This window comes from Hemicordylus capensis, chromosome 1, assembly GCF_027244095.1.
Source record: "Hemicordylus capensis ecotype Gifberg chromosome 1, rHemCap1.1.pri, whole genome shotgun sequence".
In the NCBI taxonomy this organism is placed as follows: Eukaryota; Metazoa; Chordata; class Lepidosauria; order Squamata; family Cordylidae; genus Hemicordylus; species Hemicordylus capensis.
In genome coordinates this window covers 330,055,018-330,076,635 of record NC_069657.1, presented here as the reverse complement: position 1 = coordinate 330,076,635, position 21,618 = coordinate 330,055,018, and the positions used below count along the sequence as shown (strand labels likewise).

General features: G+C 42.8%; 1 protein-coding gene across 2 annotated transcripts; it reads left to right on the top strand.

Annotated features, from left to right (window-relative positions):
- Positions 1–3,973: 3,973 nt before the first annotated feature.
- BEND3 (BEN domain containing 3) lies at positions 3,974–17,721 on the top strand. Of its 2 annotated transcripts, none has more exons than XM_053289241.1 (4): positions 3,974–4,373; positions 9,525–9,578; positions 10,192–10,406; positions 14,470–17,721. In XM_053289241.1, exons 2-4 carry the CDS (start codon positions 9,536–9,538, stop codon positions 16,693–16,695), a joined length of 2,484 nt encoding a protein of 827 aa, XP_053145216.1. In that variant the 5' UTR covers positions 3,974–4,373; positions 9,525–9,535; the 3' UTR covers positions 16,696–17,721. The 2 variants fall into 2 exon arrangements, with proteins under 2 accessions (XP_053145216.1, XP_053145137.1); XM_053289162.1 differs by lacking the exon at positions 3,974–4,373 and adding an exon at positions 4,738–6,965.
- Positions 17,722–21,618: the final 3,897 nt, after the last annotated feature.

Below are 21,618 nucleotides of genomic sequence, written 5' to 3'. Positions count from 1 at the left end.
AAAAAAATCTTTAAAGACACATTTGTTCACCCAGGCTTTTAATTAAATACCATTTTAATAGTTTTAACATTGTTTAAAAATATTGTTTTAAGGTTTTAACTTTTTGATGTCATTTATTTTAACCAATGTTTTAATTTCTCTTGTTATTTATTTGTCTTAATTAATGTTTTAACTTTTCTATTGTCATTTTTGTTGTAAACTGCCCAGAGATGCAAATTTTGGGCGGTATAAAAATATGTTAAATAATTAAATAAAAATAAATAAAATTGTTTTTGTTGGGAATTACTTCACCTCCTATTTGGTTTGACCCTGTCTTTCCACAGCATGTTGAGCTATATATTTACATGCTTACAGCATAAGTTGTATTTTAAAGAGAACAACACATACAAAAGTATAGTAACTGGGAAAAGTGAGCATTGTAAATTATTGTAAAGGAAAAGTGTGTCGTCAAGTCGATTTTGACTCCTGGCACCCACAGAGCCCTGTGGTTTTATTTGGTAGAGTACAGGAGGGGTTTACCATTGCTTCCTCCACACAGTATGAGATGATGCCTTTCAGCATCTTCCTATATCATTGCTGCCCGATACAGTACCAGCGGGGATTCAAACCGGCAACCACCTTCTTTTTTAGTCAAGCATTTCCCTGTTGCGCCACTTAAGGTGTTCTATTGTAAATTATACAAGTGGGATAATCTTTAAACACACAGTGAGGCTATTCACACGATTGTAGGAAATTGGGCTAGCCTCTGCTAGCCCGATTTCCTACAACTGTGAGAACCACTAGGCTCGGCTGCTAGCCTGGTGGTTCTTAAGCGGGTCACCCACTTAAATAGCCCGGTGCTTAAACCGGGTTTGCAGAGCAAGCGTTCCGCAAACCCGGTTTAAGCAATTGTGAGTTGCTGCGGCATGGCTCCACACCACAGCAACTCACAAAGAGAACCCCGGAGGGAAGGCGAAAAGCCACCTCCCAGCTCCCTCCAGCATGCTCTGCACACTCATGCAGGGCATGCTGAAGCTTCCGGAGGCCAATCGGCCCCCGCTCCGCCCAGCACCCGCCGGCTCCATAATGCATCCGGCAGTTGCATTGGCAGCTGCTTCAGCTGCCCAGAGCAGACTGTCTGCTCATGTGCGGGGAGAGCGGGCTAAGCCCGATCTCCCCGCTCACCATTCCCAGGTGGGTCTCTGTGATCGAGAGACCCACCTCATTGTATACTGTATGTACAGATTAGAAGTATCAGTGGGGACAGTAACTAATAGATTGGAAATATATTTCAGATTTTTTTAAAAAAATAAATAAATAAGGATATTTTCCTGTTTGTTCTAGCTTTTTAGGCCACAAAATGCTATTGGCATTGGGTAGCATCCACAGTTTTGCTGGCACAACATGAGTCAGCAGAAAGCAGCTTCTTCTACTTCCTCTCCATACTGAGCCTTCTGCAGTCTACCCAAAAAGCCATGGCTGAGGGTCTGGGTTCCTTCAGCAACAATATTGGGGGCTTCAGGATAATCAGGGATCTCAGAAACGAGGAGCAGAGTGGTACTTCCATTAGTGGCTCCCCTCAGTTTTGGGATGTGCCCCTTCACCTGCAACCCCCACCCCACCCATCACATGAACTGCCCTGCTAGATCAGGCCCAATGCCCATCTAGTCCAGCACCCAGTTTCTCACTGTGGCCCATCAGATGCCTGTGAGAAGCCCACAGCAAGAGGTGAGGGCATGTCCTCTTTCTTGCTGTTGCTCCACTGCAACTAGTAGAGACATCTTGCCTTTGAGGCTGGAGGTAGCCATTGATAGACCTGTCCTCCATAACTTTGTCTAAGCCCCTTTTAAAGCCATCCAAGCTTCTGGCCATCAGTACATCCCATGGCAAAGAATTCTATAGATTAATGATGCACTGTGTGAAAAAGTACTTCTTTTTGTTAGTCCTAGGTTTCCCAGCCTTCAGTTTCATGAGATGGCCCTGGTTCTAGTGTTGTGAGAGAGGGAGAAACATTTCTCTGTCCACTTTCTCTACTCCTTGCATAGTTTTATCACCTCTACCATGTCTCCCTGTAAGGTAAAGTGTGCCGAGTCCATGTCAACTCCTGCTTACCACAGAGTCCTGTGGTTTTTCTTTGGTAGATCACAGAAGTGGTTTACCATTGCCATCTCCCACGCAGTATGATATGATGCCTTTCAGCACCTTCCTATATCGTTGCTGCTCAATATAGATGTTTCCCATAGTCTGGGAGACATACCCCCAGGGATTCGAACCAGCAAACTCTGGCTTGTATTCAAGTCATTTCCCTGCTGCACCAATAGGTGGTTATGTCTTCCTGTAGTCTCCTCTTTTCCAAACTAAAAAGCCCCAGATGCTGTAGCCTTACCTCAAAGGGAAGGTGAGGCCCTGATCATCTTGGTTGCCCTCTTCTGTGTCTTTTCCATTCCTACAATGTCCTCAAGATATGGTGACCAAAACTGTACACAGTGCTCCAAATGTGTCATACCATAGATTTGTATAAGAGCATTATAATATTAGCATTTTTATTTTCAACCCCCTTCCTAATTATCTCTAGCATGGAAATGGCTTTTTTCACAGTTGCCATGCAATAAGTCAACACTTCTGAGCTTTCCACCACAACCCCGAGATCTCTCCTCTGGTCCAGCGCCAACAGCTCAGGCCCCATCAGTGTATATGTGACGTTGGGGTTTTCTGACCCAACATGCATCACTTTAAACTTGTATATTCCATGTTGTTGATGAAGGTTTTGGGGTGGAGCAGGGCTCAAGGTGGTCTCAGAACAGAAGAGAGGTGAGGAGATGTTGGCACACACTGCACAAGTGATTCTCTCGATGTACTTGTGATTGCTTTTCATGCCAGTCCAGTAAAATAGGTCTTTAGCTTCACTATGCAGTCAATAAAACTTGAGAGATTTGTGTAAAGCTGAGCAGCCATTTCAATACAGTTCTGTACTAAGGAAAATTGCCTGCTAAAATAAGGTACTTAAATTGAGGATATTGCTAGCTATTGAGCTGTGGCAGTCCAGGGCAGGATACTACATAAAAAGATGATCTGCCTCATTAGAAGCACCTACTCCAGCATCTTGTTTCCAATGGCATTCAGATGCCTCCTGGAAGTCCACACAACAGGGCATAAAGGCAACAGCCTTTCCCTGACATTTGTTCTCCAACATCTGACATTCAGATATACTGCCTCTGTCCCTGGAGGTCCCATTTAATTCTGACAATAATAGCCATAGATCTAGTCTCTACATATCAGCCCTTTCTTAAAACTAGGTATAGAAATGTATGCAATAAAGGAACAGGGATTACGTTAGCATCATAGGAGTGAGTTCTTGTGCTTTCTTCTGAGTAATTCCAACAGCAGGAGTACTAGTGACAGCTTATTCAAGCAACAGCACTTGGGTCTGGCACAAATGCATATCATTTGGGTTTTGCCCCTTCCTCAGGGCCCAGGACATTTGTCCCACCTTATTCAATAACACCCGGGTTTTGTCATGGGGTGGGGTGCTTAGGTCCTTCCCGGCACACTTAAACAGGAAAGGACAGTCTGCCGATCTGGCAGATGCAGCACTCTATAGAATTATGTGAGTTACTTTGAGGGTGTTTAAAAATATTATTAATTATTTAATTTAATTTAATAAAATTAATTAATTATTATTATTATTTTCTTGTTTACACAGTGACAGTTGTTATTGACTGGTTTGTTTTATCCAGACATCGAGTCCTTCCCAAGGACCTGGGATGCCAGAATTTATTATTTATTATTATTATTATTATTATTATTAAAAACACTTTAAAATATCTCCATGCTTTTTCTTCCCACCCATCTCCGAGGAAGCTGCCTCCAGGACAGGGTTTATACAGCGCGAGCCCACCTGGCGTGCAGGGGGCGGGGGCGTTATTACGAGGCAAGAGACCGTCTCTTAACGACTTCCACCGGGCACAGCAGCAGCCGCCACGGAGCGCGGCGCGGGGGGGGGGGCGGGGTTCACCAGCGCGCGCGGCGCTGGAGAGCGAAGTGTGTGTGAGTGTGTGGAGTGAAAGGGCCGTCGCATTCGCGCGCGCTGTGGTGCCTTGGCTCATCAGCCCGCCTCCCTCTCTCGCTCCCCCTCCCCTTTACACATTCTCTGTCCCGGGTGGCCGCAGTGGTTCCTCGGGGCTCCTCACTGTCCTTGTGCGGAAATGACACACGGTCCCGTCACGTCACGCGAGAGCGCAGCGCGCGGACCCTCGCACACACAAAGAGCAAGGGGGAGGGGAAGGCACGGGCGCCCGCCACATCCGCTCCAAAACACCCACCCGAGACCCGCAGGCCAGGTCCTTCCAGCCCTCCTTTTCCACCACCACCACCAGTGCCTAAGAAGGAGCCAGGTAAGCCCTTTCTCCCCCCCCCCCCCCGCCCCCACTTTCTCCAGCGAGGGGGGAAGCCAGGCCCAGTGCGTGTGTGCGTGCGCGCCCCGTGGCGGTCTGGTGTGAGCAGGAGGAAGATGAGGAGGCGCCCCACACCGCTGTATTTTGGGGCGCAAAAAAAGAAAGGAGAAGCCGCCTCCTTCCGGCCGAGCCCTTGAGCCCGGCCGCTTCGGCGACGCCACCGCCACCAGCTCTTGCCACCATGGCTGTGCCACAGCTCGGAAGGAGCTCGCGCGGACGCCTCCATCTCCGGTGGGGCGGGGGGAGGGGAGCAGAACGTATTATTCCTTTCTCACGCGCCCCTGTTCCGCCTGCCACATAGACCAGCTCAAGAGGAGGCGGAGGCGGAGGCGGGCGGGGAGCGTTCCGGAAGCGGCAGACGCGACGGGGCGCGCTACAGAAAGGGGATTGGCTCCGACGAGTCCCTCCGAGCCGCAGCGGTCCTCCTCCTCCTCCTCCTCGCCTTCTAGCCCTCTTCTCTCACGGTCCGCTCTTGTTGCCTAGAAACAGCTCCCCGACTCGCAACATTTCCCTTAGTTGCTGCTTATCCCAGCATAATGGTTCTCCTGATTGTGCCGGAATTTGGGGCTGGGCGGGGTGTGTGGGGGGGTGGTGTTGGTAAAAGCGCCGTGTCCCTCACATTCGATCTGGGCTGGGGACAGTTCGGAGTGACCGCCGCATCCGGCGAATCTAGAGCGCTGTCGCGAGCTGCTGGGGGTTCGGGCTCAGAGACACAGAAGAGGCAGCCGCTCACTGGTGCGCGGGGTGGGGGGGGGGGGGGAGAGCGGTCTGACGACAGTGGCGGCGGCTGCTGCCCCTCGGTATGGGCCTGGCCCGTTGCTGCTAATAAAACAAAACCCAGCGCCATCCTTAGTGCAGCAGGGTGAATAGGGACATCGCCTGAGCCCCAGACCCACAGCGGATTCTAGACGGCTTCCCCAGGGAGCTACACTGCAGCAGAAGCACAGATTCTTCCTACCTCCATTGGCCTGGACCGCAGCTCCTGCCCGTCACATCCATTGCCCTCCAACACAGCCAGGCTCCAAGTGCACCATGGGGCTGGCTGAGTCGGAGGGTGGTTGCTGTCGCGGCGAGAGCAGTGCTTCAGCAGCAGCAGCAGCAGCGTTGCGATTTTCCAGTATCTCCAGCCCAAAGTGCAGCTCCCTGTCACAGTAGTTGCCCCCAACTCGGCAGCCTATATCCTCTAAGGGTGCCTTTGACAAAAACTCATACAGCCTCTATTGTGGTTAGTATTACTGGTTTACATACTGTGTGGGGAATCACCAATCCAAGTGAGAGGCACCCGTACTGCTTCCAAGCCGCTCTGGGACATATTTTCATGTGGCACAGTGGGCTTCCTCCAGAAGGGGAGGTCACCAAAAATTTCCTTGGGCACCAGTACAGTTAGTCTGGAAGTGTTATTAGTCTACAGCTCTGGCTGCATTGGTGCTTCCTTGCTCTGAATGCCAGCCACTACTGTTGTTTTTTTTAACTGCTTCTGCAAAGGATATACATTATTGCAAATCATTTGAGGTAGTCACATACCTGTCATGTACCACACATGCACAACGCCAGCTACTATAGTCAGAGGTGCCACAAAGTTGCACTGTGATTCTACAGCAAAGGACCAATGTGGTAGCTCTCTTGACTCCGTTTGACAATGAGAAGGCAAGAAAGGATCAATTTCATGGAAATACAGGACACTGTTAAGGTGGTATTTCTGTGGCTAAGCAGCTCTATTAGATTGCTCAATGTAATTACCATTGCTGGATATATAGGGGAACAAAATTTTGATTGCAACTCTTTCATAATGTTCATTTAAGAATTATACACAGACCTTTCTCAATCAGTGAGAAGGGCTGCCAGGTGCTCAGGGAGGAAGGCTGGTGGAACTTACCTCCCCTGCAGACAACTGCCCAGTCCGTGCTGGGTGTGCAGATCGCGCACCCACACAGACACCAGCTGCCCTAGGCAGCACGGAGGTTTGGGATCCTGGCCCCTGGAACTCCCATAATGCACCATGCGAGCGTGCTGATCCCTGGGCCCTGGCCAGGAGCCTGTTCCTGTGTCAACACTGCACTGCGCCGACACACTAACAGCCCATAATCCTGACTAAGTGGTGGGCTCCCTGTGCAGGTTTGTCACCACACCGCCTCCAGGAACCACTCGCCTCCTGATGGTACACACAGCCAAGAGCAGGCTTGGCTGCCTTAGCCCACTCTTGGCTGCATGTGTGAACATCCTCAAAGCCTTTTTCTAATAGACCCTCAAGGTGAATAACAACATATTAAAATGATATAAAACAAGACAACATAAAAATTTAAAAACACAAAGACATAGTTAACATACCACTAAAATTTCATTTAAAAATACAGAAAGTGATGCAGATTTTCCTCATTCCTCAAAAGTGTGCCTGAATAAAACTCTTCAGCTGCCTGCAGAAGGCTAAGAAGGAGATGAGGAAATGAGACTCTCCAAGGAAGGAATTCCATAGCTTGCGGGAAAACCACAGAAAAGGCCCATTCTGCATGCACAACGGCCTGGCCTCCAAAGGTATTGGCAGGGCAGAGCACCCTAGCAGATCTTGTTAATTGGATAGAAACATTTGGGAGTAGGCAGTCTTCTGAGTCCCATGCCATGTAGGATTTTAAAGGTAATGACCAGCACCTTTAATTGGACTTGGAAACCAATCAGAGTAATATGATTGTTCCAGGTGCTGCTGAAAACAGCCTGGCCACTGCATTCTGCACTAAGTGAAGTTTCCTGATTGTCTTCAAGGGATGCCCCATTGCAATAGTCCAACCTGGACATGACCAAGGCATAGGTGAAGCTAGCCAGATCTGATTTTTCAAGGAGGTTTTGCAGATAATGCACAAGCTGAAGCTGTACAAAGACACTCCTGGCCTCCCCTGCCACCTGACCATCCAGGAATAGGGATGTGGATGGTACCATGGCGGGGCAGTTCGAAGGCAGTGTGGGGGGGTCCCCCTTTAAGAGTGGGGGGAGGGTGCACTTATCCCTCCCGCTGCTTTCCCCCCGCCGGTGTTGGTTTTTTAAGCAGCCTATCGGGGCAGCAGCGTACCTCCCTGCCACCCCATTGCCCTCCTTTTCCAGATATGACCAGAAGTTGCTGATGTGCCTGTGCGTGCCGGCTCATCAGCAACTTCCGGTCATATCTGGGAAAGGAGGGCAAGGGGGCGGAAGGAAGGTATGCTGCCGCCCCGATGGGCTGCTTAAAAAAATGATGCCGAAGGGGGGAGAGCAGCGGGAAGTGTAAGTGTACCCTTCCCCTGCTCTTAAAGGGAGACCCCCACCGCCTTTGAACCGGTGGAATCTTCGAACTGGTTCGAAGGCCCATAAAGGGCCTCCAAACTGCTTCCGTGCACATCCCTATCCAGGAACAGTCCTGAATTACCCTTTTAATTTCATATTCAACTGTCAAATAATTTTTAGCATCTTAATATTCATTGGTCCCACAAAATGAGAAATGTAAGTAAATAACACCTTTGTACAAATTGTTCTTTAAAATACTAGTATCAACCTTTTTATGTAGAACATTATTTTGGATTTAGGTATTCAAGGGAAAATTAAAATTAATGGCCAGGCCATTGTTTACCTGAGTCAAATAGGGGTTGTTGTTGTTTTTAGAATAAAGCAGGAGTTTGGTGTAAATACTAGTTAGTTACTATGTTAACCATGCCACCCATCTTCATACCACTATAATATTGCGTATTGTGAAAGTGTTACCAAATAATTACTTCTGATCCCAGGAAGGAACCATCCTCTTACTTCTTAGTCATCTATACTTTAATACAGCCTTCGATAAAGTTTTTTACTGGTCCCCTTAGGCCGGGGCTGCTCAACTTTGGTTCTTCAGCTGTTTTTGGACTACAATTCCCATAATTCCCAACCACAGTGGCCAATAGCCAGGGGTGATGGGAGTTGCAGGCCAACATCTTCAGGCGGACCGAAGTTGAGCCGCCCTGCCTTAGGCCCTCAGTGAAACCAGTGCTAGGCCTGGACTCATTCCATAGGGACCAATGTATTTGCTCATCAGGAACCAAGCCAGAAGCTGCCCCTGTATGCAGACTTCTTTCCCCACATTAAAGGAAAGTGGGCACACCTTGTTTGCAGCGGCTGACATTCTACATAGTGCTCAGACAATGGAAGGAGCCTTGCAAGGATGCAAAGAAGTTAGAAACTAGTTAAGATTGTTCACATGAACAATGTACCTGGTGCTGGGGAGGGCTGGCGGAGAGGCAGGTGCACACAATTGCTGTTTGACTGAAAGCTCTGATGCTCCCGCAGCACACAAGCGGCAGAGCCAGGAGCTGGAGGAGGAAGTTTTCTGGCATCCCACAATGCACCGTGCCAGGAGTGTGGCTCATTAGGGGATTTCCGGCTCTGTGGCTGCTCAGGCTGCAGGCATCCCTAGCAGCTACGTGAGTGGGGTTGAAGGGTGTGCTCATGCCCTTCTACCTCACTATTAGCCCACTATTAGCTCACTATTGTACCTGGATGGTACCAGATTTGGGCTACCCCAGTGCAGAGTGTCGCCAGGATCAGGACTGATCCTGGTGCTCCAGACCACTGTCATTACCCAGGCTGTCCAAGCCATGGTACTACTGGTCATGTGAACAGCCTTGTTGCATTTCTTCTTTCCTCCACAGCCCAGGAGCAGCAGAGGGAGGGCAGCAATTTTCAGTGCTTTCCCCTCAAAGGACTTTTCATTTGTAGGACTGTGTCTCTCAGGGGTGAATGGTCTAAGGATCCTTTGCCTCTTGCATCTCCACAGGGCTCTCTCCATTGTCAGTACTGCAAGGAATGTCAGCCAGTGAACTTTGTGTCCATTCTGCATGAATTTTCACCTTTGCTGTTTTCAGTTTTTGTTTTTAATTGTTGTGTTTAACTATATGAATTTTGAGTTTTTGTGAGCCACTTTAGGGGGCGCTTTTAAGAGGCAAAAGGCAGGAATGAATGAATGAATGGTGTGCACCAGAGATGCTGAATTTGACCAAATGGCTTTACGGTACATCTGTGACATGTATCTTCAAAGCATTTTTAGCTTTTTTGTTCGTTTTTTGCTCATTTCTCTTTTTCTGTTAAATGTAGAGGAACAGAACATGAATTCAACAGAATTATTTGATGAAGAAGAGAATGCTGAAGGTAATATGTTCTACTTGTAGTATAGTTTCTTAAACCACAATACTGAGAATAAAGAATGTAGTCTTTATACAAGCTATACCAAAAGACATGTTGATTTAAACAAATTGCTAATACATTAAAAAGTCTTGGATATCATTATGTTTCAGTACAATTCACTCTCCTCTATCTCTGTGTTCCATCTGCTTCTCTCATTCTTTACACTAATTCTTCTGGCACAAGGACTATGCATTATAGTGCAACTGTTCTGAAAACAGTGTAACTAGAAGTCAACACTTTAATAACAGAGGATGTAGGTGATTTTTTAAGCATAAGGTGGCTGTAGCATGCTGGTTATAATTATCTTTAGTAAGATCACACCTTGGCATAGTGTCCATAGTAGATAATTCTGATTTTCTCTCTCTCTGTCTCTCTCTCTCTCTGTCTCTCTCTCTCTCTGTCTCTCTCTCTCTCTCTCTCTCTCTCTCACACACACACACACACACACACACACACACAATATTATGTGTGTTATGATATGATAGTCCGATGGTAATACTGGAACATCTGTGTAGAATCAATAGCCTAATGAGATGCCAGTCAGTGATTTATTATTATAACTTTTCTCTTTCACCAGCTATTATTAAAAATATTATGAAAGTAGAGACAGACAAAGAAGATGAAGTATTAGACTGCTCTGTGATCTCAAGACCTGAAAAAAACTCTCTGGATGGTTTAGTGACTTGCTTACAAGACACCAACAAACGGAAACGGACTTCATTTAGTTGTGATGGTTCAGGAAGCCAGCAGGACATTTTACCAAGTGCGAAAAAAAGAGGCCTTGCACAAGAGGTGATTCCTTTATGTATGGATATTAATAGCAACTCATTTAGATTCGTAGTTAACCTTACAGGCTGACTAACAATTAGCCTGTATTTAGTAAAACCTTCAGATCAGAATTTGTATTTAGTCAGACCTTCAGATGATTCAAAAACCATGGTTTATTAAACTGGCAATCTGACTTGAAGTTTCCCAAGCCCATGTGTTCCCTTGACCTTCTCCCTATCTCCTCTACTTGCTGCTGACATCCTGGTTAGCTTAAACAACAGTTCCATGTGTAATCTATTAGAATTACCACAGTTAACCAAGATGTGAAACCAGTGTTTAATTTCAGTTTCACACCCTGGTTTAACTGTGGTTTATAAACCACAGTGAAACAACAGTTCTTGGTTCAGATGACATATGAACCAGTTGTTTAAACCAACCAGGATGTTGGCATCAGAGTTCTACACCAGAGCAGAATTGGTAAGGGGATTGGGTAGTCCACCGGCTTTAGGGACTTCAAACCACATCCCTAACCCAATAAATCATGATTTATTGGATTGTGTAAAATGGTGCCTAATTGATCTTTGCTCTGAAATATTCAAGTACTCACTTGTTTTTAATAGTAGGAAGTTTATTTTTTTTAAGGAGAGAGAGAAAGAACACATTTGTGACATCTTAGAAACTAATTGGATTACTGAGCATGAGGTTTTTTTAAAATAGAAAAATTAAACAGATGTGTGAAGTGGACAAAGACATGATGAACTGTACTTTTGCATTTGAAAGCTCATGACAATAAACCACCTCATTTTTAAGGTTCCTCAGCCCTTTTCATAAGTGTGTCACTACAGATAAATATGGCTAATATTTTGAATGTCCTCCAAATGTCATCTAAAATCATTAAACTTAAACTAAGTAAACATGTATGCACTATTCCAACAAAGTTAAGCCATGTACTGATATCCAAAACAGCGAGGTCAAGGATGTGTCTTCAATGATATTTTGTCGTAAGATCAAAATACATGAGCATCATATATATGAAGGCAGTGCAAACATATATAAGCCAAGTTTTTCTTTAAAATACACATGAACAGGAGCTTCATTACTGATTACATATATTGTAAAAGGGAAAGCTGATGTGTGTGTGTGTGTACTTGGGTATCAGAACCCAGATAAAAATGCCACATGAGAAATAGCCCAGAAATAGCTTTGTCCTAGCTAAATTCATTCATGTTAAATCATTTTTGTCAGTAGTATAAGCATATAACACACACACAAATGGCAGAGATTGCCTGTCACTTTTATATAGCATTTTCAGACACTGAGCAGATGAGACTTTCAGGCCTTAAGATACAATCCTAATTTGTGAAACTAGTTTTGTCACTGATCTGAGTGGGCTATAACATGAAGCTTAGGGTTTCCATCATGTTTTTAAGAGGGTGTGATTAATGCTTATCTCTGTATCATTTGGGGATGGGGCCATAGCTGTGGTAGAACATCTGCTTTGCATGCAGAAGGCCTCAGGTACAATGCCTGGCATCATAAGTTAGGGCTGGGAAAGACTCTTGCCTGAAACTCTGGAGAGCCACTGCCTATGTAGATAATATTGAGCAAGATTGGCCAGTGGTTTGACAGTGACTCAGAATAAAACAGCGTCCTATGTTCCTGTTTTAATCTATATTCTACCTTTGGCTAATTAATATTTTCTTCAGCAAACTGTGAAAAATATTTCAACAAAATCAATATGAATTCTTATATATGCTTGTAAATTCTCCAGGTAGAATTTGATGTAGTAAAGCAAAATGTGCTTGCAAAATATTAGACTCTGATATAAATCAAGTAAATGTAAACAAACAATGTGAAACAATTATGTAAATCACTGTAAGATACTTCTTCCTATATAAACCTTTCAGCTATTAACATATGGTAAGCTACACCTGCATTACAAAAAAAAAGGCAGTTTTGCACAATGCTTTTTCTCAGTTGTCCTGCATTATATATATCTTCATTCATTCATTAAATTTATATACCACCCTTCCTAAAGTGACTCAGGGCAATTTATATTAAAATCAAAAACACATAATAAAACAATTAAAATCAGAAAGCTCATTAAAAACTAGATATCATTAAAAGCCAAGCTAAAAAGATAGGTGTTCAAGGCTCTCCTGAAAGCCTCCAAAGATTATCCTCTTATATCCATGGGGAGCGGTTTCCACAACCTAGGGGTGACAACTGAGAAAGCCCGATCCCAGGTTGCCACCAGATGAACTGGTGGCACACGAAGGTGGACCCCTTCTGATTATCTTAATGAGCGGTAGGGATCTTGTAGAGTGACCAGGACTTAAGCCATTCAGGGCTTTAAGGGTAATAACTAGCACTTTGTACTTTGCCCGGAAACATATTGGCAGCCTGTGCAACTGTTTAAGAGCAGTAGTCTCTCCATGATACCCCAGAAACCAATCTGGCTGCCACATTTTGAACTAACTGACATTTCCGAACTACGTACAGAGGCAGGCCTACATAGAGTGCATTGCAGTAGTCCAGCCTGGAGGTTACCAGCTGGTATACCATGTTTTCAGGTCATTATCCACAAGGATGGGCAGAGTTGTTGAATCAATCATAGCTGGTTAAAAAACACCACTGGCCACAGCCTTAACCTGAGACACCAAGGTGAGACCTGGGTCCAAGAGCACTCTCAAGCTACAAACCTGTTCTTGGGCAGGGGCAGGGGGGGTGTAATCTCATTCAGAAAAGGAAGTTCTATCCCGTCTTGCAGATTATGACCCCCAACAATGAGCACCTCTAGCTTGCTTGGATTCAGCTTCATTTTATTTCCCCTTATCCAGCCCATTACTACCTGCAGCAGGGATGTGCACAAATTGAGATTCATGCACAGATTCGAAGCACAGATTCAGCACCTTTAAAAGTGAGCAGTTCCGTACCTGCTGCTCTGCCACTCCATGCAGCTTCCCGCTGTGGTGGCACACCCCCTAGCACCCATTGTGCAGTGTGCTGCCGCCGCACAAGAGCAGCTGCGTGGAGCAGCAGAGGAGCAGGTACGGAACTGCTCTCCTCACTTTTATAGGTGCTGAATCTGTGCTTCAAATCTGTGCACAAATCTCGATTTGTGCACATCCCTACCTGTAAGCAGGAGTTTTAAGGGGTTAATGCCATTTTCTGATATTGATTCAGTGATATTGATTCATATTAGAACACATTGAACCAAATGTAATACATTTGCATTGTTTCATGCAAGTAGTCTGCAAATTGGCTCTTGAAGGTGCTTACAACCAACATCCATACAAAGGTACAGTATCATTGGGGATATTATAAAGAGCTGTAGATGGGAAAGATGCCAGTCAAGAAAAGTGACTATTCCATTGTGTGGGTTCCACAATCATTTGTTGGTTGAAAGTTTGGTATTGAGACCTTTTATACATGTAGAGCCTCCAGTGTGCAACTGGAGCCCTGCTTGAGGGAAGGGCTTTCCCACCAATTTGAATGCTGTAGGAAGCTCTGTGGAGATGAATTATCTGGAGATTCTGAAGATATATTGGGAAATGGGCAGTAATCATGACTAAAATTAGCACATGGGTTTTGTGAATTTTCTACGTTGGAACACCATATAACGATCTTGCTGCACTGATGAACATTGATCTCAGTTTCCATTCCTGTAGCACATGCATTCATGAATTGGATTTTTCAGTTTCATAAGACTGGGTAATGAGAATCAGAGAATACATTTGTATCTCTGCTTTCGGTTGAAACAGATACAGTATGTCATATAGACTCCTTGGGGACTCTTTCTATGAATAATCTTCCTTGAAGCATTTAGGGCTCTTCATAAATCTGTTAAGAAGAATAATTTGTCCAATCCTAAAGATAAAGAGTAAATTAAATAAATAACAAATTGCTGCTAAAATAATGCTGTAATGTTTTGTAATTGTCAATACATTTTGAGTTGCAATTATTGTATTGTTAATTCAGTTCTTAAAATTGGCAATGTATACTTCATAATTTATTCCTTTAGGACAAATTAGTAACTTTGAAAGAAGTAAATTGTGATACTAATGAAACATTTATTCATTGAAAGGGCCTTCTTTCCAACTTGAAGCACAGAGATGGGTCACCTACTCAGGAAGATGTGGAGCAACCAAACAAAAACAAGAATCCCAGCATAACATGGCTTTGTGAAGAAGATGCCTCAAATAACTCCGTAATGCCGTCTTATAAGAAACCACTCTACGGGATCTCTCACAAAATTACAGAGAAGAAGAATTTGCCCGGAACTGAGCAGTTCACTTCCTATGAGTTGTTTGAAAAGGTTAATCCTAACAGTCCCTCCAATCTTCGGACTATGAATGAACAACGAAAGCGAGATACGAGTGCTCTTATAACTCCTTCTTCAGAGTCAGATCTAAACATATATTCATTGATACAAAAAATGTTTTACACACTGAATACCTTAAATTCCAACATGACTCAACTTCACAGCAAAGTAGATTTGTTATCACTAGAAGTCAGTAGAATTAAAAAGCATGTCAGCCCCACAGATACTGTAGCAGAATTCAGGCCTCCACCTGAATATCAACTGACTGCTTCTGAACTCAAACAGATCATGGATCAGAGTACATCAGGTGGAGATCTGGCTTGTCGCTTACTGGTACAACTTTTCCCAGAGCTCTTCAGTGAGGATGAGTTGAGCAGAACCTGTACTACCTGTGGTTATCTAAACAAAAAGAAACTTGAGTCACTTCACTTGCAGCTTATCCGAAATTATGTGGAATTCTGTTATCCTCCTGTGAAGAATCCTGCTATCTGGCAGGCAGAGTGTTTGCCTCAGGTCAATGACTTTTTCAATAGCTTTTGGGCTCAAAGAGACATGGAAAATAGTCAGCCAGATATACAGTCCTCCAGTTTTTATGAGGCTGACCAGGTCACTGATGATAAAGAGGAAGAAGAAGCTCTACCCATTGATAGTAGTAGTTCCATTGCCTCAGAATGGGTATTTGATGCCCAGGATATAAATGAATTCTTAGATGAAGCTTCCTCTCCTGGAGAATTTTGTGTCTTTTTGCTGCATAGATTGTTTCCAGAACTCTTTGATCACAGAAAGTTGGCAGAGAGATACAGTTGTTACGGAGAATGTGGGAAACAAGAACTTGACCCTCAGCGACTTCAGGTAATTCGCAGGTACACAGAGATTTACTTTCCTGCTATGCAGGAGAGGAAGGCCTGGTTACAGCATTGTGTTCAGAGAATAAATGATGAGCTTGAAAGCATGTACATGGATGACAGTGAGAGTGAACAGATGAGAGATGATTGCTATGATTCTTCTAGTTTGCCTGATGATGTGTCTATTATAAAAGTGGAAGATAATTTTGAATATGAAAGGCCAGGCCGAAGATCAAAAAAGATTTGGCTTGTGCCTATAGACTTTGATAAGCTTGACATCCCTATCCCTGATTTTGACGTCCCTATCCCAGACTACCTATTAAGCAAGGAACAGCTTAAGAACATATATGAAAGCAGCTTGTCTATAGGCAACTTTGCTTCTCGATTGCTTGTTCACTTATTCCCTGAATTGTTTACTCATGAAAACCTAAGGAAGCAATATAATTGTAGTGGATCTCTGGGCAAGAAACAGCTCGATCCCATTAGGATTAAATTAATTCGACACTATGTGCAAATGCTGTATCCAAGAGCCAAGAACGATAGAGTATGGACATTGGAATTTGTTGGGAAGCTTGACGAGAGATGTCGTCGCAGAGATACTGAGCAGAGACGCACATACCAACTGCAGCGAAAAGTTCATGTGCCGGGACCTGAAAGGAGAGAATTTCTGACCTATGCAATAAACCCAGAAAGATTTAAAGAAGAATTTGAAGGACCGCCATTGCCTCCAGAAAGAAGTAACAAAGACTTTTGCAAGATACCACTTGAGGAACTTATTGTTCCTTCTCCAGACTTTCCTGTGCCTTCTCTGTATCTGCTGTCTGATAAAGAAGTAAGAGAGATAGTACAGCAGAGCCTTTCAGTTGGTAATTTTGCTGCCAGACTCCTAGTAAGACTTTTCCCAGAGCTCTTTACCTCAGATAATCTTAGACTGCAGTACAACCATTCAGGGGCTTGTAACAAAAAGCAGCTCGATCCTGTCAGACTGAGATTAATCCGCCATTATGTTGAAGCAGTTTATCCTGTTGAGAAAATGGACGAAGTATGGCATTATGAATGTATACCAAGCATTGATGAAAGATGTAGGCGCCCTAATAGAAAAAAATGTGACATACTGAAAAAAGCCAAGAAAGCAAAAAAGTGATAAGATCTTTTAAGTTTCCAAAGACATTGACCACTAAGTTATTTTGAAGCAAGTACTTTGGTACCAATTGAGAGGTCAATCTGTTTTAGATCTGAGACTACTCAGTAAATTCACTCAGCACTAAAGATTGTTCTTATTTAACACATATATAGGAAAGGACAATACTGTATGAGGTGGACAGAGAAAGGGAAGGTACAATCCAGTGGAACTATCTCCTAGGCACACACTATTGATACAAATGAATAATGTTGAAAAACATCTTTTATAATTTGATTCATTTCAATAGGCTTTATGTATATTAGGTTCCAAAAATATGATGTCCTTAGTACCTGGTACACAACAAAAAGGTTATGTGAGATGAGCCATTAATATGTCATTTAAACATCTTCAGTCAGCAAAAATAAATTACATAGACTGTTAAGCTTTATTCCATTTTTAATTGAGTAATAACAACACATAGTCTTGTGCTCTTTGAGGTAGTTTTCAGTAGGTAACTTTTAATCGATCATTTGAAAAAAAAAATTTAAATCAAAGTATAGTTTTTGAAGTGCTACACTCACATGTTGAGTAGCAAGACAGTTTCTGATTATAACTATTCCTTGTATAGTTTGATTATCAGGAGAATGAATATTACAAAATCAGTGAACAGAAAAGTTATAATTTTCTTTGGCAGTTTTCTATGTTGTAGTTGAATTGCTGTAAAAATTAAGATTGGTCATGGCATTATTTAACATGTTTGTTTATTTTACAATTGTAGTAATGAGACTTCAGTTTTTATTCCTATAATTTATTTCACTGTCCTCAGTGTGACCTCTTGGTATAAGAACTACTGGTAGGAGTAGAGATTGTGAAACAAAATCCTGCCCTGTATCAGTAGAATATGGTGCTATTACCTGTTACTCTCACTACTTATTAAAAAAATACTTGAATCAAGGATTGTAGAAAAACACTTAAACCCATTATTTTTGTCACTAAGACTGCAGCCTTTCAAAAAAATTTAAATATTAAATATGACATGTCCTCATATATTTGATTATTTGGAATTGTGTATCAAAGTCATTGTATATTGATTTTATATTTATATCTGCAAGTACCAATGCCACCAGATAATTGCAATATTACGAAGAACATGGATTTTCTTTTAGTTTTAATTATTAGTAAATAACTGACTTAGAATGTCTCCCTACGTATTAACTGAGATTTAGGTATCCAAACAGCATTGATTGTGTGTTTCTATTGAATACAGCATAATGTCAATCATTCTGGCTTATCCTAGAGAGGGCTTTAGTGTCCTCTTTGATTCTGATGATAGGAAGAAATAGTTTTGGGTTTTTTAAAGAGCCCTAAACCAACATTTTCTAATAGGCATCAGATTTCTGAAATGCCCATGGAGCTTTTATCCAGAATACAGAGCGTACTCATTTGATTCAATGGAAGTAGATGCTTGGATCTTTTGCTTCCCTGAGTAGGGCAGCTTGCTCACCACCCACACAATACATTAGTTCCATGTACACATTGGGCTATGCAGTGAGCTCTAGACTGGGATGATTGCCTGATGCGAACAACAATTTAATACCAGATGTTTCTTGTTTGACAGACTTATCTGACATATTTATTGCATTTGGGTCAGGATATCATAGAAAATACAATTTTATATTGTAGAATTACGTTTAAATTGATGTTTTAATTCATATTTTTTAGAATATATTACTCCCTGGTTACATAGCCAGCCTTTGTTTCAAAATGCCAAGAAGTGGAAAAGCTCTATTAAAACTGTAGACCACTAGACAAATGCTAACCATTTATGTTATACTCTAGCAGCATCCTATAAGAATGTATATATAGAGTCCATGAATGTACTACCTGCATCCTAATCATAGCGAGAGAACGTTTTACCAAAGATGAATGGATCAAAACATCTGCACCCCACTTTCTGATCCTACTGCATCATTAACAACATGAATGTATCATCGGAAGGGTGGGGTTTTTGTTTTTTGTTTTTGTTATTGTATGCGACCTAGTACCTCCAACATTTATACTACATGATATGTAGTATCATGGAAATAGAAAGTTGTTAATCTTGACAATTACATTTGCTCTGCAAGTCAAAGTATAAAATAACATTCATGCCTTTTTTAAAGTTTGCCTTGTCTCTGAATAAGTAACTGCTGAGGATATCAATTTTATCTATGTTTAGAAAATAGGTCATGATTGACAAATTTACCATTCAAAAACCAAATTGAAAATAACAGTTCTGTTAAAGTGATAAGTGACAGAACTAATTAGTTCAGATGACATTCTAAATAAAAAAGTATTAACTAGAGATGACCTGAAAGCCAAATATTTATTATTTATTTATTCAAGTTCTATACCACCCTTCCAAAAATGGCTCAGAGCACTCATACTTTTCCTTTTTGCATAGATTGCCCCCCTGAAAAACCCCTGCAATTCACTCACTGAAGTGAACGGGCTATTCCCTGAACACAAGGGGGATGAGTGTATAGGAATAAAAGTTGTAATTAATAGTGTAAAGTCTATGGCAGCCTGCAGAGAGGAATATTCCAGCATTTCAAAACTTGTATATATGGGCTGATTATTTTAATCATTCTAAGAGTGATAGTAGTCAAAGTTAAGAATCTAGCATAAAAGAGCTACTTTATACATGCACAACTAATACAAAATTCCTGCTGACATACAATTTAGTAATGAGGTGAAGAAGATAAAATACGGCCATTTGCACATGGGTCTCCTGTACAGTCACACAGTTGAATAGGTCCCATTTCCCAAGCAGCACAGTCTTCTTGCAGTTACTCCTATATTAAACCTTTATAAAATACAGCTTCTTTGGAAAATATTACTTAGCTATGTGGCTACAGTAATACAAGCTACATATTTAATGCAGAAAAACAAGTAAACTTCAACACAGAAAACATGAAAATTATTTCCAGTGTTTTAACTGCATGCTCACAATTCTGCAATTTTTTCAAAAGAGCATTGCCTATCAGCTGCCAGTTTATTTGACACCCCACTTTTCTGTCCCTATGCCTTGTTACAGAATTGTTGCTTTTCATTAACAAAGTTTTTTCTACATTGACTGGAAACATCCTTTTCACAAGCAATATCATCACTTTCCCCCCTGACAACTAGCAGGTAAACGTTTAGTGGTTAACATGATGTCTCAGAGGTGGAATGCTGCGCCCCCCAGGGCTGCTGCAGAGTTGGAAGCAGCTGTTGTTGCGAATGGAGAAAACTGCAGATGTCCTGCTACCACAACCATCCATTCTTAACAGCATCAGGTCCCAGACCACAGCATTTTGTATTCATAATGCTGTGCATCATGGTAGCAAATGTAATTATCTTCTGTAAGTTGGTACAGAGCATGTTTTCTGACACGTTTTGGGGACCTTTAGTAGTTGCTTGTGCATCACAGTGGGCTGAGGGAAGACATGACTCGCTAACTTTAATTAAATCACATACTGTAGTTCTATTTTATCAGGGAAACAAACCATTACATTCTAGGCAGTGATCTTAAACATACATAAAGGCAATGACATGTACATATTAATTTATTACAGTCCAGGACCAGCAGAGCAATGACTTGTAACTGACTTGACCAGAAAGATAGCAGGCATTTAAGAGGTTAAGAACTAGTGTGTCTACAAATGGAATTCCTAGAGTGACTAAAAAGTTGACAGTGGGGATAAGAGGGAGAGAGAATAGTGAAATCATTCAATGGCTAAAAGACTTGAGATGGAACAGAGAAGAGTGAGGAAATCACCTGCCTGTTGCTTCAGATGCTTTGTGCAAATTACTGATTCTTGGGCAGGATGGAACCCTGCCTTTTAGCTCCTACACAGATGCTTGTACAGAGCAAGAGTAAAATGCTCTTCACACTCACATCTATGGAAGCGGGGTGCGGGGGAGCAGGGGCGTAGCAAGGTTGTAGTGGGCCCAGAGACAAGATTTTAAAATGCCCCCCCTCACTGAAGCTCGGCTCATGAAATAAATCAATCTTAAATGAGGCTGAATAGTGAAAACACCTATCTGCCACAATAGAACATCATCCTAAATAATTTTTTAAAAGGTTTTGTGAATTGTGAAGGATGCAAGTCATTTAATGGTACTAGAGAAAGACATGCTGTTCTGGTAGCTCCAGGTCTTAACACTCACATCAATTTCGGAGGATAAATTCAACAGAAGGAAGCCTGGGCGGGTGCACGGCTGGGGGAGTCAGTCATGTGACTTGCCTCTGGGGGCCCCCCAAGGCCGTGGGACCCCAGACAACTGTCTCCCCTTGCCCTATTATAGTTATGCCCCTGCGGGGGAGCTTAACATGGGGGAGAGAGAGAATGACAAGATAAAAGTTTAAAGACCAAAAATCTCTTTAATCTGCTGATATGAATTGAGTTTGTGTAGTCAATGTGGGTGAAGCTGGGATAACCAGGGGGCGGGGTGGAAATCAGAGCTACAGAAATCTGTGTAGTCCCAACTTCCTTCACCTGGTAAAGGAAGGTGTATGGGGGGAAACATATGTGAATGATTTCAGGAGATACTAACTACTGTCTGGGATTGCCATGAAGAGCCAGCGTGGTGTAGTGGTTAGAGTGCTGGACTAGGACCGGGGAGACCCGAATTCAAATCCCCATTCAGCCATGAGACTTGCTGGGTGACTCTGGGCCAGTCTCTTCTCTCTCAGCCCAACCTACTTCACAGGGTTGTTGTGAGGAAAAACTCAAGTATGTACTACACTGCTCTGGGCTCCTCAGAGGAAGAGCGGGATATAAATGTAATAATAATAATAATAATAATAATAATAATAAATGGTACTGGAAAGGCTATTGAAAGGAGCTGAGCAAAAGAAAAAGTGTTCTTGCTTGAGAAGGGAATGTCTGAAGCCATCTTGACCTGTCAACATTTCACCTC

Coding starts and splice junctions, on each gene's coding strand:
- BEND3 (XM_053289162.1), top strand. CDS start 6,941: ATGCACAACGGCCTGGCCTCCAAAG. Junction 6,966..9,524: donor CAACGGCCTGGCCTCCAAAG/GTATTGGCAGGG, acceptor TGTTAAATGTAG/AGGAACAGAACATGAATTCA. Junction 10,407..14,469: donor AAAGAGGCCTTGCACAAGAG/GTGATTCCTTTA, acceptor ATTCATTGAAAG/GGCCTTCTTTCCAACTTGAA.